At 42.1% G+C, this 17,102-nt stretch overlaps 1 protein-coding gene across 3 annotated transcripts in view; it reads left to right on the top strand.

The window, feature by feature from the left end:
* Window positions 1-14,624, top strand: part of Lrig2 (leucine rich repeats and immunoglobulin like domains 2) — a 50,462-nt gene extending 35,838 nt beyond the window's left edge. The window contains exons 12-18 of one of the 3 annotated variants that reach the window (XM_041638025.1): window positions 235-398; window positions 2,704-3,024; window positions 4,521-4,802; window positions 5,670-6,119; window positions 7,162-7,263; window positions 8,196-8,483; window positions 10,343-14,624. In XM_041638025.1, the coding sequence (XP_041493959.1) occupies window positions 235-398; window positions 2,704-3,024; window positions 4,521-4,802; window positions 5,670-6,119; window positions 7,162-7,263; window positions 8,196-8,483; window positions 10,343-10,560 (1,825 nt within the window). In that variant the 3' untranslated portion in view covers window positions 10,561-14,624. Of the gene's footprint in view, window positions 1-234; window positions 399-2,703; window positions 3,025-4,520; window positions 4,803-5,669; window positions 6,120-7,113; window positions 7,264-8,195; window positions 8,484-10,342 lie in introns of all 3 variants that reach the window. The other 2 variants (XM_041638024.1, XM_041638023.1) reach the window with 2 other exon arrangements.
* Window positions 14,625-17,102: the final 2,478 nt, after the last annotated feature.

Genomic DNA, 17,102 nt, shown 5'->3' with positions numbered 1-17,102 from the left:
TCATAACAAACATGCATGCATGAAATGACTCTTTACTTGTCTTTAATCTAAAATGATTCTCTTGTCCTTCAGTCTTTTTTGATGTATTTCATAACACTGACATGTAATTAAGGCTGTTTGTTTTCTTACAATTAGGTGAACATTTTGCTATACATAAATGTGTAGCAAAGTTATACTGGAGAAACTAGAGTAAAGCTAAAATGAAAGGTTCTTTTCCTTGTTTTCTTTCTGCAGTGTTCTGAACACAAACAGTTTGCTCTGCGATTGTCATTTGAAGTGGCTGCTTCAGTGGCTGCTGGATAACAACTTTCACCATTCTGTGAATGTCAGCTGTGCGCATCCTGAGTGGTTAGCAGGGCAAAGCATCCTGAATGTGGACCTGAGAGATTTTGTCTGTGGTTTGTATTTCTGTTTTCAAGTTTTTAAATTTCTCTTAACTATTGTAACAACAAAATAAAGGAGATGAACAAAAACAAAACAAACAAACAAAAACCCACCCCCAGATGGCTTTCGACAGCCCATCTTATGCCCTGTGGTGTTGCTCTCTGTCCTTTGCAAATACAGGATATATTTTGTATTCTTTGACTTAGTGTTTTATAAATGGTTGTTTTCCTCACTGTTCTTGTTTGTCTTTATAATGCAGGGACCCTCTCAGTGCTCCCTTCTCACTGGCTTTATTTGAGAGGAATTGTTAACTTGAGGATAAGACTTCAGGATTTTTAATTATTAACTTTAGAAGTAAGACTTCTGAATCATTATGTATTTTTTTTTCTACAAGAAGACTTTTAGTAGATTTTGAAAAGAACCAACAAGACAAATTTTGAAAATGCATTAGTTTATGTGGCTATCAGCAATTTTAAGTATATAACATTATGGTGTTTATAATCACCAATTTCATTTTTTGGATGTAGTTTTTGGTAAAAGGACAGACAACTTGGGATAGTCAGTCCTCTCCTTCCACTGGGAGTGTTGAGGGATCATGTCGTTAGGCTTGATGGAAACTCTTTTACCCACTGAGACATTTCCCTGCCCCAAATGCAATTTCTTTTCTTTTTTTAATTCATCTATATTTTATGTATGTAGGTGTTTTGCCTGCATGCATGTCTGTGTGTGCAGTGCCCGGGAGGCCATAAGAGGACATCACATCCTTCCAGAACTGGAGTTGCAGAAGGTTGTTAGCTCTAATGTGCTGGGAGCTGAACCTGGGTCCTTTGCAAGAATACCTGGTGTTCTTAACTGCTCTTGTTAACTGCTCTCGAGCCCCTTTATGCAGTTTCTTAGGGCTCAAAGTGACAGCATATCTTTGAGACAGTAGAGACAGTCATAGACAGTATGTTCAGACAGTATGTCCTGAATATAACATTTATGATTTCAAGAATAAATTTTTATTTTTTTTTCTCAACTTGGAAAGTTTTTTTTTATATAATTAAATCTTCTTTACAGTGGATTGAATTCTGCTTACACTGTCATGCTTTGAATTTTACTTAGTTTTAAATGTAAGGCATACTATATGTTTTTGAGACAGGGTTTCACTGTGTAACTCTGTCTGGTCTCGAATTCACTATGCAGACCAGACTAGCTTGGCCTGGAACTCAGACATTTGCCTGTCTCTGCTTCACAAGGGTTGAGATTAGTGGTGTGTGCCACCGGTCTGCCTCATACCATATGTTTTATACTATTCCACTTACACCTTTGAAGGCACGATGGAATGTTACCTGGTAAAGATACTGGTTCAGGATTTCCGTAGCAGCTTCTCTGAATCCATAATGTTGTTATTTATGAATCCATAGTGCACTCACCAGTCCTAAACCAGTTTTCACTTGTGAATTTATCCTGTTTGAATTCTTCACTATTTAATGTCAAAGCTATGTACAAAGTACTTTCAAGTCATGTATTTATTAGTAGTTTCCTTGAAAAAGTAAGTTTTTGTTCCCATTTTCTGTATTATACAGAAATGACAATGGTTATCATAAACATTTTGTATATGTATCATTATATATGGAACATAAATATCATATTGTGTGTACATACATGGTATGGTAGAATTAGAATTTATCGTGAAATTCTTACATAAGGTTTTTCTCCACATCTATCCCCACTCATTGGTAATGCTTAGGAAATGGATAGTAAGCATCTAAGAGTCCTGAGGGATGGTAGAAAGAGTACTGGATGCTGACATCCAGAACTTGGGTTCCAGCCCACCTTCTGTCACTGCCTAATGCCTTTGAACAAACTGTTTAACTGGAGTTTACTTTTCTCACCTTAAACAAGGGATTAGATAGGAGAGATAGCTCAGCAGTTAAGAGCACTGACTACTCTTCCTGAGGACCCAGGTTCAATTCCCGGCACCTACCATGGCAGCTAACAACTGACTATAACTCCAAGATATGACACCTTCACACAGATATACAGGCAGGCAAAGTACCAATGCAAACAAAATAAAAATAAATAAATTATAGTTCCAGGACAGGCTCCAAAGCTACAGAGAAACCCTGTCTTGAAAAATCAAAATGAAATATATAAATAAATAAATTATTGAAAAAACAAAGCAAATAAAAAACCAACAACAAGGGATTTAAGCTCTTTATAGTCTCCTTCAATCTTAACCCCTGTGAATGAAGCTTTTAGTTTTACAGTATTTGTTTTAAAATTGAATCTGAAGTAAAAATAACCGACTTGGCCACTTGCATTTATTCCCTTTAGATGATTTTCTGAAGCCTCAGATGAGGACACATCCTGAAAGCACAGTTGCTTTGCGAGGTGCTAATGTGACTCTGACGTGCACTGCGGTGAGCAGCAGTGATTCACCCATGTCTACTGTGTGGCGCAAGGACAGTGAAATCCTCTATGACGTGGATATTGAGAATTTTGTTCGCTATCGGCAGCAGGCTGAAGAAGCTCTGGAATACACTAGTGTCCTGCACCTCTTCAATGTGAACTTCACAGACGAAGGGAAATACCAGTGTATTGTCACTAATCACTTTGGCTCTAATTATTCACAGAAAGCCAAACTGACTGTGAATGGTAAGGAATTGTGCTACTTGACTTTTGAAATACTTTCTTTTTTGCTTATTTGTATAATTCTGGAATATATGCTATGACTGTCTGGCCTATCTGGCCATGCTGATGGGCAGGTATACTTGGAAGTACTTTTTACACCTAAATTATAAGTCACTTGACCAAGAAAATTAGGTCACACCCCACATTTGGAGGGAACTCTCAGTGTTATTTTCTCTTGGTTGTGGCATATGGCAGGGGTGGACTTTTGGGTTACCCCCCTACCTGCTGTCCTGTACTCTTTGCCCCAGGAGATGCTTTACTCCTACTTCTGTTTCTCCTGAAGACATTCTTTTGATGGTCTTCATTTTCTTTCCAAAACCACAATTCTTTGAAAACCATGAATTCTTTTCTAATATGCTAGCTGTGTCCTCTATACTCAAGAGTGTTTAGGACATCTCCAGATCCAGTGGTCTCCGTAGTTCTCCGATATGGCCTTAATGATTTTGAAAATAAAGCTCTCCTAGTAGTTATAAGAAAAATTTTCCAAAGCAACTTAGTTTATTGTCTATGAGAACTGAGTAACTACAGCATTTTAGGCTGTGAGCAACCAAAAGATATATTTGTGTCCTATTCCTGTTTCTTTTTTGAATTTCTAGCTTTTTAAAAAAGATTTTATTTTATTATTTTATGTGTGTGAGTGGTTTGCCTTCATGTATGTCTGTACCTCATGCATGCCTGATGGCCATGAAGGCCTGAAGACAGCATTGGATCTCCTGAGACTAAAGTAACAGACAGTTGTGAACTGCCGTCTGGGTGCTGGGAATTGAGCCCAAGTCCTACAAGTGCTCTTAACTACTGAGGTAACTCTCCAGCTCTGAACCCTGCTCCAGTGTTTCTTAAATGAGATTTTTAAAAATATTTATTTATTATGTATAGTGTTCTGTCTGTATGTCTGTCTGCAGGCCAGAAGATGGCACCATATCTTATTATGGTTGTTTGTGAGTCACCATATGGTTCCAGGGAATTGAACTCAGGACTTCTGGAAGAGCAGCCAGTGCTCTTAACTGCTGAGCCATCTCTCCAGCCCCCTTAAGTTAGATTTTTAAAAGCATAATTAAAACCAAACAAACAAACAAAAAATCCCATGGTTCTCTTCACACTTGTTCATATTAGATTGGGAAGTCTCATTTAACTTTCTAAGTGAAAGAGTAGTATTAAATATCAAGTTCTAAACTGACATTCAGGAAAGACTTTGACTTTCTGACTTCCTTCTCATTGGCATGGTCACTAGGCGTGGTGTGTACTCTAGAAATACAGTGCTACTGTGCTCCACACATTCAGGTGCTGGTGAGAAAGATGCTTTTAGAAGCTGGGTTCATTGGCAGTCCAGAGAATATGTTTTCTCAAAGAAATGAAGCATTTTACATCAGAATTTCACCTGTTAGATTTATTAGATTTGTGTGCTTGTGCGTGTTTTTTTTTTTTTTTTGCCTACTTTCTCTGCAATTTTTTTTGAACAGAGATGCCATCTTTTCTAAAAACTCCTATGGATCTAACCATTCGCACTGGTGCCATGGCCAGATTAGAATGTGCTGCAGAAGGGCACCCTGCACCTCAGATTTCCTGGCAGAAAGACGGTGGTACTGACTTTCCTGCAGCCCGAGAAAGACGAATGCATGTCATGCCTGAGGATGATGTCTTCTTCATTGCCAACGTGAAGATAGAAGACATGGGCATCTACAGCTGCATGGCACAGAATATCGCAGGCGGCCTCTCAGCAAACGCCTCACTCACTGTGTTAGGTATGCGTACTTTGTCAGGACCACTGCTTTACTGGAGCCTCTGAGAGCTGCTTGGAGGTTTTGATGTGATTTTTTTTTTAACTTTTTGTTGTTCTTGTTTTTTTTTTTTTTTTTTTTTTTGAGACAGGGCTTCTCTGTGTAGCCTTGATTGTCCTGGAACATACTCTGTAGACCAGGCTGATCAAAGAGATCTGCCTCCTCCTACCTCCTAAGTGCTGGGATTAATGGTATATACCACTTCTACCTGGCTAAAACATGTTTTTTAATGTATGCCTTGAATCCAAGGCAGTTCAGGTCTCTGTTTTTTTAGATACAAAGTTTTGTGGGGTCATCTCTTCCTCCTTCTCCCCCACTACCCCCATAGCCCAGGAAAACTCTATAACTCCTGAGAACTCACTATGTGTTACAGGTGAGCCACTCTGATCTGATTGTTAAAAAACCTTTAAAAGAAGTGTGTTAACTTGAGGGCTGAGGCAAAAGGATCAAGAGCTTGGTTATGTTGATAACGTGTCTTAAAAACAGTAGAAATCCCAGCACTAATGGCTGGTAGCCCTGACTTGTGTGTGCCAGGCCAGTGCTGTACTGAGCTAGCATCCCAACCCTGCTTTTCTTTCTCTTAGAGACAGGTCTTGCTAATTTGCTGAAATGGTTGTAAACTTGTAATTCTTTTGCTTTGGCCTCCTGAGTAGAGAGGGTTTACAGCCATGCATCATCATAACCAGTTCATAATTAGATTTTTTTCTTTTTTGAGGCTTTTGTGTTTCTGAAACATTAACTGTTAATCTTCATAAAACCACATATTTCATCATACTCTTAATAGTCTTAGGGTATCAATTTCCTAACTTAGTATTTTTTACTTCCTCTTAGAGACACCCTCGTTTGTTAGACCTCTGGAGGACAAGACCATCACTCGAGGTGAAACGGCAGTATTGCAGTGCATAGCTGGAGGGAGTCCTGCTCCTCGCCTCAATTGGACCAAAGATGATGGGCCGCTCTTAGTAACAGAACGACACTTCTTTGCTGCAGCCAATCAGCTTCTCATCATTGTAGATGCTGGGCTAGAAGATGCTGGAAAATATACCTGCATTATGTCTAATACCCTTGGGACAGAACGAGGACATATTTACTTAAATGTCATTTCATCCCCCAATTGTGACTCTTCTCAGAATAGCATTGGACATGAGGATGATGGTTGGACCACAGTTGGCATTGTCATCATTGTTGTGGTCTGCTGTGTCGTTGGCACTTCTTTGATCTGGGTCATTGTTATTTATCATATGAGAAGGAAAAATGAAGACTACAGTATCACAAATACAGGTAAGTGGCACCCAGATGACACATGGCGTATTCTTAGGATTGTAGGATTTAGTAAAAAATAAAAAAGCTGAGTACTGTGATTGATTACTTGCTAAGAGATGTAAGGAACTTTTTCTGATGAAAATAACCTATCTGGGGAAAAATTTGTAAGAATTTGTATATACTATATATACTTCCCCCTAAATTTAGCTCTTAAAATTGTATTACAGGCATGGTTTCCTTGTTCTTGTGGGGTTTTTGTTGTTTTGGTCTTTTGATTTTTTGAGACAGGTTTTCTTTGTGTATCCCTGGCTATCATCACTTGATCTCTAGACCAGGCTGGCCTTAAACTCAGAGATCTACTAGCCTCTGCCCCCGGAGTGTTGGGATTAAAGGTGTGCACCACCGTGCCCAGTTTGTTCTTTTCTTTTTAGAGGATCTCAGTGTATGGCCCTGACTGACCTGGAACTACAGACTGACATTGAGTTTGCAGTGATCCTCTGCTTCCTCCTCCTGTGTGCTGGCATGGTATTACAGGTGTGGTGAACCATGCCTAGCTGATATATATATTTTTCTATAGAGCCTAAGGTTCATTTCCACCATAGTTTGTTTTAGGGGAGAGTTGAACCCTTGTGTGTGACTAGGTCTTTTACCCAGGGTCTGCAAGAGAAGCAAGCCAGGTAGAGAGATTGTTAAAGTGTAGCTGTAGATAAGATTTTAATGTTTAGTTTTTTGTTTTTCCTTTTGTTAACCGCTCACCCCCAACCCCCCGCTGGTAATTCTGGGAGTGAACCCACAGCCTATACATTAGGCAAACCAAGTCATACTTCTAAAATGAAACTCTGAGAAGAACATTAGTTTAAAAAATTATGCTAAGGGAATATGACGAGCTATTGGGGTCCCAAGTCCATACCGTTTTCCAGGACAGTGTCAAAGTAGAACATATTTATAAAATTGCCTTCTGAATGTTGACTTCAACTGCCTGAGTTTGAGAGTTACAGATGTCTCTTTACAGAGGAGCTTAATTTGCCTGCAGACATTCCCAGCTATTTGTCTTCCCAAGGAACACTGTCTGAACCACAGGAAGGCTACAGCAACTCTGAGGCAGGCAGTCATCAGCAACTTATGCCTCCTGCCAACGGATACATACACAAAGGCACTGACGGTAGGCACTTTACTGTTCGTAGTTACACTTTCAGCCTGTTCTAGTGGGTTTATTGTTCATTGTAGTTTTCCTATTAGCCTGAGGCAATATTTTAAGGTAAAATACTTAGAACATTTAACTTCATGCAACATGGAATGAAAATTGACTATAAAGTCTTAACCAGAGGAGCCATCTTAAAAACAAAACACGTTACCCTTAAACAGGAATTGAAGGACACAGCCAAGGCTCTTGTATCTCTGTCATCACAAGAAGAGGATGTTTTAGAAACTCTTTTCAAGTGTTTCTTGCCCTTTTAGAGATGAGCATCCTTCAGATAGCATCCAAAGGACATTAGGTTCTCCTCCTGACAGGTAGATACTGAGTAAAATATGACTCTCAGCCTATAATGGAGAACTTCAAAGGGCTGTCCCCTACTAAAGTGACTAGAGCCTCCTCTTGCCCTTCCCCCCTCACTTCTGTAGAAGGTGACAGACCCAGGAAGGTGGATTTGACTAGGGATAATGTGAGAAGTTACTGTTGATTGACTGATAAAAGTAACATGGGCTCTCATGCCATGCTTTCGTTTGTTCAAGCCAAGCTGTATCTCAGAGCACAGGTTCAGGCCTGTCTTAAAACTAAAGTTGGAGTTTAGTCTCTGTAGGCTAGACAGAGATTTAACATTAGAATTCAAGAGCATGGGCTCTGAAGCCGGAATGCCTAGGTGCACATTTCAGCTCTTCCTCCTGTCGTAACTCTCAGTAGTGGAGAGAGAACTGTATCTGCTCCATGGGGATGCTGTAAGGAAAAAGTGAGTTAATTCGCATAAGGACCTTGAAATCTCACCTGGTTTATAAAGTAAGTGTGTAGTAAACGTTACAACTGTAGAAGAAAGTTGATTATGACAAAACTCTACCTTAACAGAAAAGCATATGGGTTCTTTCCCATCTTATTAGGTGGCACTGGTACCCGGGTGATCTGTTCAGATTGTTATGACAATGCCAACATCTACTCGAGGACCCGAGAATACTGTCCATACACCTATGTTGCTGAGGAGGATGTTCTGGATCAGACTCTGTCCAGCCTCATGGTTCAGATGCCCAAAGAGACATTTTTATCACATCCTCCCCAAGATGCTGCTACTCTGGAGAGTCTGATACCATCAACAGAGAGAGAGCTTTCTGCCTTTCCCACCAACCATGAGAGGATGACTGAGAAGCTTCCCTTCTCACAGATGAGCAGTGGTAATGGATGCTTTTGTTCCTTTCTGAACTTTTGATTTCACTTTCACCTGATCTGCCCTTCTGTTCTATCGGTAGTACACTCATTTCACAGGAAACAAATTAGTATACTATACTATTATATTATATTATACTATATTATACTTTATTATACTATATTATATTAGTATACAAATTAGCTAGTGTCAAATAGAGGTCTTTACTTATCTTCATTTAAATAATGGAGATATGAAGTGCTACACATACAGCATGAAAAACCTAACGTGTTTTGTTTGCTCTTCTGTCAGGCAAGCAATCACAGCACCATATACCTAGCTTTTGTCAGCAAAACAGAGCTCTTTCTGGACCAATCAGCTGTCACTTCCTCTCAGAGGAAGAACATGGGGAATGGGGCACAGGGCAGTAATTGCAGGGTTGTTGTGAGGAAGGCCACTTGTTGCTGCTCAGCCCCAAAATAATCACAAAGAAACTATATTATTTAAATCACTGCTTGGCCCATTAGTTCTAGCTTCTTCTTAGCTAACTCTTACATACTAATTTAACTCATTTCTAGTAATCTGTATATCGCCACAACACTGTGGCTTACCGGCGTCTGCCCAGTAGGGCTATATGGCTTCTCTCTAACTCCTCTTCCTTTCTCCCAGCATTCAGTTTAATTTTCTCCACCTAGCTAAGTTCTGCCCTGCTATAGGTTCAAAGCAGTTTCTTTATTCATTAATGATAATCACAACATACAGAGGGGAATCCCACATCACAGGGTCACACAGGAAGGTATAGTGTTTTTTCAGGTTTTATGTGGAGTTAGTTACCATGTCTGGGTGCCACTCTGTAGTAGGGAGCTGCGGTGGGCTGCATTCCCGCCCAGCTCCGCATGGCTAGCTTTACCTGAAATAATTACACAGAAACTGTATTCTTTTAAACACTGCTTGGTCCATTAGCTCTAGCCTCTTACTGGCTAGCTCTCAAATCTAGATTAACCCATTTCTAATAATCTGTGTAGCACCACGAAGTGGTGTCTTACCAGGAAAGATTCAGCATGTCTGACCTGGTGGCTGGATCCATGGTGTCTGCCTGACTCGGCTTTCTTTCTCCCAGAATTCTGTTCTGTCTACTCCACCTACCTAATTTTCTGTCCTATCAAAGGCCAAGCAGTTTCTTTGTTAATTAACCAATGAAAGCAACAGATAGACAAATGACCTTAACCAAAAGACAGATGACCCTTCTCCATCAGATAGCTAGCAGGTTTTCATCCCGGTCTGATAAATATAGCTATTTATTATAACCCGATAAGCCCCACCTTAGGGAGGTATTTTCTTAGTTGAGATTCCCTCCAATGACTTCAGCCTGTGTCAAGTTGACATGAAATTAGCCAACACAGTTTTTAAAGCAGAAAAGCCACTAAATTTGCAGGTGAAGAAAAAAAGCATGGTATTAGAAACTAGCTTTTTAGTTCTGTTGAATATAAAGGTTTGGTAGTTTGTAGTTCCAGTTTTTATTTTGTTGTTGTTTTTAATGTTGGCATTGTGATCTCAGTGTCCTTATCAAGGATGCTGGGCATCTTTACTTCTTTTGATGATTAGGTTAAAAGGGTATCAGGGGGCTGGGGATAAAGAACATTTGTTGCTCTTAAAGAGAACCTGGGTTCGATTCCCAGCTCTGACGTGGCAGCTCACAACTGTCTGTAACTTCAGTTCCAGGAGATCTAGTTCCCTTTTCTGGCCTCTTTGGGTACCAGACACACATGTGATATACAGTCATACATGCAGGCAAAACACCCATACACATTTTTAAAAAACGATACCAAGAAATTAATTTTGAAATTCCTGCTGTCTCTGATGATATTTCTTGTCTCTTGTTCTCAGAAATATTTCAGCGGCCTCTGTGGAACATGAACAGAGAACCAGGCCTGCTTCCCTTTTGCCAACAGCCTGTCCTTGAGTCACCACAGCTTCCGCGACATGAGGGCCTGGCAGAGAGGGATCCAAACTGCTCCTCACCTGTGTCCTGCCACAAGTTACATGACCACACTTTTGATTTCAGCAGGACTCGGAACATTCAAGATGGTAGTGAGGGCACATGAAGCCCGTCCACGAGAAAGTCTGAGCAGAGACTCAGGTTGGTTCATTTACTACCTCAGAGTTGAGAAGAACCCCCAAAGTCAGCGTTTGCATTACTCTTTGCTTCGAATTATATCTGGCCACACCAAAGTAGCCTGATGTTTGGCCTTACACCTGGCGAAGAAAAGGTAGTGGCTGGCAGAAATGTACTACAGAAGTGTGTACCACGCTGAGAGGTCACAGCCCCGGCAGAAGACGATGGACAAGTGTCCCTCCAGACGGCCTCACAGTGACATGCCTAGGTGTGCACTGCCTGCCATGAAGGGTGTCATTGCTGCTTAGCTGCTGGCTTGCCCCAGTCCTCAGAATGGTCGTGAGAAGACATTACTGCTTTGACATTTTACTTTGCCTTCCAAGCAAGGAACAGAGATAACTTCTGAGCTCTCCTGAGTCTGACTGAGACTCGAGAATGGAGGCCGAGACTTTGATATTCAAGGTCTTCGGCTGGAATCCTTTCGCCAACTGGTACCAGAGCAAAGGCTTTTGTATTCTTCTGGAGTTGTTTTTTGTTTTTGTGTGTGTGTTGTATGTTTGTTTTGTCCCTATAACCAGGGATGTCATTGTAAATATATGTACATTTATAAATAATTTTTCTACTCATTGACCTTGTGTGTTGGCTACAGTGTAAATATTTTTGATATGCCCAAATTATATATAATGCCTATCTAGTTACTGTATGGGCAGCAACTTCTCAAGATCATAGACTTTGCATAACTTAGTTTAGTGAGGTCTACAAACTCTGTTTAAAGCTCTAAGACTTTGTCACGAAGCTCAAGTAGAGGGACAGGGTACTTTGTGATTGTGTGCTCACAAACTCGAGCTTGGTGTAATTAACTGCTTGCTTCACGCCTGAAGGTCCGCGCATCCAATCACTCACCGTCTGTTTACAAGTGCCAGGTGATAACCTTGTTCTCGTAGCATAAATGTCTTGTTCTTCCAGAGCCCGGCAGCCTTGCCACAGCCCTGTGAGCATAGAAGATGGCTTATTTGGGGATTGTCTTCTTTCAGCAAAGTGCTTTGATGACAAGGAAACCAAAGATTGTTCTTTTTTTTATGTTTACTTTGTTTTTAATCTCCACGAATGTAGCAGTGTATTAAGAAGGGAAGTGTGCCCTCGGGAGCCAAAAAACTTTATGTAAACAACAAATGTCAACACTAATGCTAACGAAATGTCACGTGCTTTCAGCCTGTCCTCTGTGTAATACCAGCCTCCTACTTAAATGGTCATGTTTTCTTCATTTTCATTTTGAACCTTTAAAAAATTATTATAGTCTTTCATTCCTTTGGACCATACGCTTTCTTCCTTTTGGACTGTGTTCCAGTTTTATAGTGGTCTGACTAGAAATTAAGAGCCGGCCCCTTCCTGGTGCTGCCCTGGCTAGCCACATCTGACTCTTACTGCGGAAAGAGGCTGTTTACTAGCTGCTCTAAGCCGCTCTCCAGCTCTCCAGGAACCAGAGAGGATTGTGCTACTTCAGTAAAGAGCCGCCTTTGTCAGCTGTTAGCTAGATCAAGAGTCATGCTGCTTGCTCTGACTTTAGCTGTATTTATTTCCCCAAAACAGGACTAATGGTCTAAGAAATGCTCAGGGGAGGGAACAGTCTCTGCTTTTAAACAGTGTCAGTAAACAGACTCACGTCTGGATTGAAAAGCTGCATTTTGTCTCTGGAGTAGCAGTGCTCCAGCACGTGGGCTCAGAGTGGAGGTGTGCTGCCGCTCGCTTGTTCTGTGGTCAGAGTTCAGCGCGCTGTCAGCTGTGATCTGTCAGGGTAGAAAGCAGGCCCTGACCCAGTCCTCTAGAAATACTTCATCCAGGACGTCACCTCCAAGCTTCAGCAGTAACCTTTCTGCTGGGGTGTCAGGCTGGTCTCCTAAGGGTTGCGAAATGTTGGACTTCCCTCCCAGATATCCCTGGCTTGTTACATAACTTATTAGGAATCCATCTACAGATGGGAAGAGCCTGTTTCTGCTTTAAGAATAACAATAGCTTCTTACATTAGAGAAAGGAATTCCTGAAAAAACTTGCCCATGTTTGACCAAGCAGTGTCTACCCTCCAATAGTGATAAAATTGGCATTTCCTCAGTGCTTCTTCCAGCTGATGGGTTTCTGCTGGTTGTACCTTCATCTGCAGGCTGCTGTCCAGATAGGAAGTATGTGAAATCCAGCCCTGTGAACAGCTGTCTGTAAGACCCCACCTCAGAAGCTTTGCCCAGGCAGTTTTTGGTGAGGTGACTCTCACTCAGCAGGCTGTACGTGGCCCAGTGAAGGGTTGTAAAGGACCAAGAGTTTCGGCACTGTCAGCCATTCTGTGAAAAGGGGGACATGAGAGAAGTCTTTATGTGCATCTGGTTGTAGAGAGGTATAAAGTACACTTCTCTGGTGATGGAAATAACCTGCCTTTTGTGGGGAAGTGTGTGCAGACGTCATTGCTAGCCATACTGCACAGAGACCTCCGATGGAGTGGAACACGGGCAAGGTCCCTGTGACGTCTGCCATGTTGTCATTAGCTTGGGAGTTTGTCCTTTGATCTTTATGTTTGGTTTAGTACACTTCAGGATTTTTTTTTAAACCAAGCCATTTGGGACTTTGGTTAACAAAGGAATCTGATCTGTGTTCCCAGCTAAAAGCATGAAATTGTAGCATTATTTTCTCTGAAGAAAAACCCTATACTTCTGACACAAGTGCCATTCCTCCAACAAAAAATTTAAGCCTGTGTTGTATTATAACTCTTTACTCTGATTTTTAAAAAAAATATTGCTTTTTTTTTTTAGCCCCCTGGCTTTGAACTCTCAATTTCCTGCCTCACCCTCTCAAATGTGGCAACTATAGGTATTTGTCTGTCTTGATTAATTTTTGGTTTTGCCCATGGAGCCCAACTGGAGTGGAGTTGGCATTGCAGTTTTAGGATGTTTTACCCAAGTGTGTGAGGATAGCCTTTTCTCATTGGCTATGCACTGACATGCTGCCGGTAAGTGTGGCTGTTTTCCCCTGGTGCTGGGCCTTGAGCCTACAACTCTGTGAGTGGCAAGTTCATGTTCTCCCACATCTGTTCTCTTTTTGTGTGAAACTTGGTCTATCTTTGGGTTTTTTCTTTTTTTTCCTTTTGGCAGTCCTGGGGATTGATCTATAGCCTCCTGCATACCAGGCAAGTGGTCTACCTCTGAGCTGCAGCCTTGGCTGAAATGTTTTGCTACAGATTAATGAGTGGTTATAAAAACGATGGGACCATAAATGGCTGAGCTGAGTTTTTTTCTGTTTGGTGGTGCTCTCTGCCAGTCCAGTATGGAGGTGTGCTGCACCTCCCTTTCCACTTTAAACTTTTTGTTTGAAACATGATCTAAGGATACAGCATTTAGCCTAGATTTTTCTGTTCTTGTTCTTTTTTGAACATTAGTTTGTTGGCAGAAGTACCAAGCTTCTGAATTAGGGATGTATTAGAAACTGCACTTAGAACATCTGAAAACCCAAGACTCGTAGGCTTTGTGAGAAGGTGGGAGGGGAAGGAGAGGTTGGTGTGTGGTGTCCTGGGAACCAAACCCAGGTAAGCACTCGCAGCCCCGTGTGCTTTAAGTTATGATTCTTCCTTCTCGGTTGTGAATTGTTTCTTTGCAGCGCTGGTAATGACCAAGTGGTGGAGTGAGGGTGCAGAGCAGCTTGACTTGTCTGCACCTGGTGTTCTGACATGCAGTGAGTTTGTAGCAACTGTGACTGTTTCCAAAGAGAAACTGATCTTCATACTTCATGTACCCTTGAAGTATGTCCTGGCTGCTGGAGATGGCTTCTTCGCCCACAAGTGACTTCTGCTTCCTGCTGTCTTCTGTTCTCTTTTCCCGTTAGAGGCTGCCAGCTAAGCAGCCCTCCTATAAGGCACCTCTAAAGATATACAAGCCACATTGTTCAGTGTGGCTGTTTCGCGGTATTGATTATATTTTCTCACATAAGAATGTATATTTTATAGAGCATGTGTTCGTCCTGTCTACTGTAATGTCAATAAAGCTAAACCGTGAATCATTTGTCTTGCCTAAAGTATAGGAATGAAGAGTGTGCTCTGTTTGGGCCCTTTTGAGGGGAGTTATTTGGTCAAAAGTGAGGTCCCTTGGTACCCCTATATCCAGGGGCTCTGGGATGTTTGGTCAAAAGAGATCTCAGCCCTCTGACACCCCTATATCCAAGGAGCCTGGGATGATTGGAAGCATCACCCCAGCCCCTGGCATCCATCCTAAGACCCCTCAGACTCCACCTCCGGGAAAGCCTGCCAAGCACTGACCCCTCCCCAGGGACGGTCAGGACCACTCCCACAGGCTATTTAGGCTCCCACCCAGAAAAGGAACACGTGGTCTCCGGGATTTGTGTGGTCTCCCCTGCTCTTTCCCTCACCATGCTTTTCCCAGCCACCCGGGAGCGCTGCATTAAACGTGGGCATCTTTTATTCGGTCTAATTTGGTCTGATCGGAATTATTTGCATCAGCAGAGAGACTCCTCTTTAGAAATATACCTAACATTATGAATAGTTAAACAAGTTAAAATGAGATCGCTTTTCTCTTGCTATCACCAAGTCCTTTCTGTGCCCAGTGCTGGCAGCACCATGGCACTGAGCTGCGTGGGACAGGCATTGTGTGCTCTCTTCTTGTCCCTCCAGAGGTCCTCTGTGGTGCTATGTCCTGGGAGACAAATGGTTCAAGAGCCATGAAAGAGTTCTCTACAAGGAGAGAATTAGCAATATTTTCTAGTTTGGTAAAGTCTTTGGTTAACGTATTTGAGGAATATCAGTATTCTGTAACTTTGTTGCTCCACCAACTTGGGTCAGCTCTTTGAAGACTGGGATTGTCACATCGATCTCATCGTGTACATCTGCTGTGCTTTGGGGTGCACTCACCGACTCTCCCAGCAGTCTGGGGGGTACAGATGAGACGGACAGCTCCGCTTACTTTCATCTGCATGTGTAGTTAAGGAAACTGCTTCAGTGAAGCCATATACCCAGAGGCCAGAAGCTGTCAAGCAGCGAAGGTAGGGGTTGAATCGGGTTTTGACGGATTCAGGGGTTTTCAGCTAGGATGCCTTCTGGTACTGAGTACCATGCGTTGGCTACAGTCTAAAGCACAGGAATGAAGCCGCTGCTCATTCCCAGGGTGAAAACGAGCTAGAAGATTCGTGATTTTTCTACTGAATTCTGATGGAGAAACAACTATCGTTTGGTTCGCTTGTAAAGTTGAATGCAGCAGCACACCCAACACCATAGTTTCATTACCTTTTCTTCTACGTCTGGAGTGGAATACTCTAGGGCCTTCTAGCAATATCCTGCTGTTGTAAAAATACCCATACCCATTCACACTGAAAATTTTGGAAGTTTTTAACCTAGTACTGAGATGTCCATATAGTTTGCTTGCTTGCTACAGAGCAATACATTTATGAAACATGAGTGAATATTAAGAGCCATAAAAAAATGAATAAAAAGACAAAGTATACAGGGTGGATCTACTGGTACATGTCTATAATTCCAGTCCTTGAGAGGTGGAGGCAGGAGACAGGGAGTGCAAGGCCATCCTTGGCTATATAGCTGGTTTGAGGCCAATCCGCCCTACATAAGAGCCTGTCTTAAAAAAAAATAAAAGTGGGGGTAGGGGTGCTAGGGAGAGAGCTCAGAAAAGTCCTAAATTGAGTCTCAGAACCTGTTAAAAGCCCTGCATGGTGAGTGTTCTTATAATCCTAGCGCTGTGGAGGAGGAAGCAGGCAGGCAGATCCTAGCTAGGCTTGATCCTAGCCACGCTAGCCCATTTGGTGAGCTCCAGGTTAGTGAGAGACTATGTTTAAAAAAGCAAAAACAAAGGGCCACCCCTAAGGAATGACATCCGAGGTTCTCTTCTGGCTTCCCCACACACGTGCACCCTCAGGTGAACATGCACTCACAAAACCAGAAAGAATGCAAGTAGAAGAATTGAACTGCATATTCCAGAGGTGGATACTCTTATCTGTAAGCATTTCTGACCCCTTGCTCAGTTTGTACTTTTTCAAGGACAAGTAGCAAGTACAGTCTGGAGCAGTCTGCAACCTTCTGGATGGCTACCTCTCTGACTGTCAGTGCCATGTGGTCACTGGGGGCTTGGTTGTACTCATTCCTCACGGTTCCTTTTAACCCTCTGCTACAGAACAGTTGAAATTTGAAGACCACACCTCCGTCCAGAAGCCCTGACTAGAAGCAGCAGTGCTGCACAGCCTCCTCTCTGTGTGCCAGCTCCTCCTCTGCTAAGTGCAGGTTATTCTGCAGGCCTGCTGTGTTTCTAGCCAATGCTCTCTGGAATGGGAAGCCTGTGGTTTGTTACCAGGGAAACTATCACAAGGTAGTTTAAGGGAAAAGAAAATGCATGGGTCAGTCTGCAAAGGAGATGGATTGCCAATATGGATGTCACATAGCTTGTGGAAGTGGCTGAAACGAGACTGTTGAATTTGTCACCTCGGCTGCATTGTTCAGCCAGTGTTTTTTGACATCTCAGATTTGGAGCTGGA

The sequence above is a fragment of the Microtus oregoni genome, unplaced genomic scaffold, assembly GCF_018167655.1.
Source record: "Microtus oregoni isolate MIOR12 unplaced genomic scaffold, Mior012 000054F_ref0000373, whole genome shotgun sequence".
Lineage (NCBI taxonomy): Eukaryota > Metazoa > Chordata > Mammalia > Rodentia > Cricetidae > Microtus > Microtus oregoni.
The sequence above is the reverse complement of the archived record's forward strand: the minus strand, read 5'-3'. Positions and strand labels throughout refer to the sequence as shown.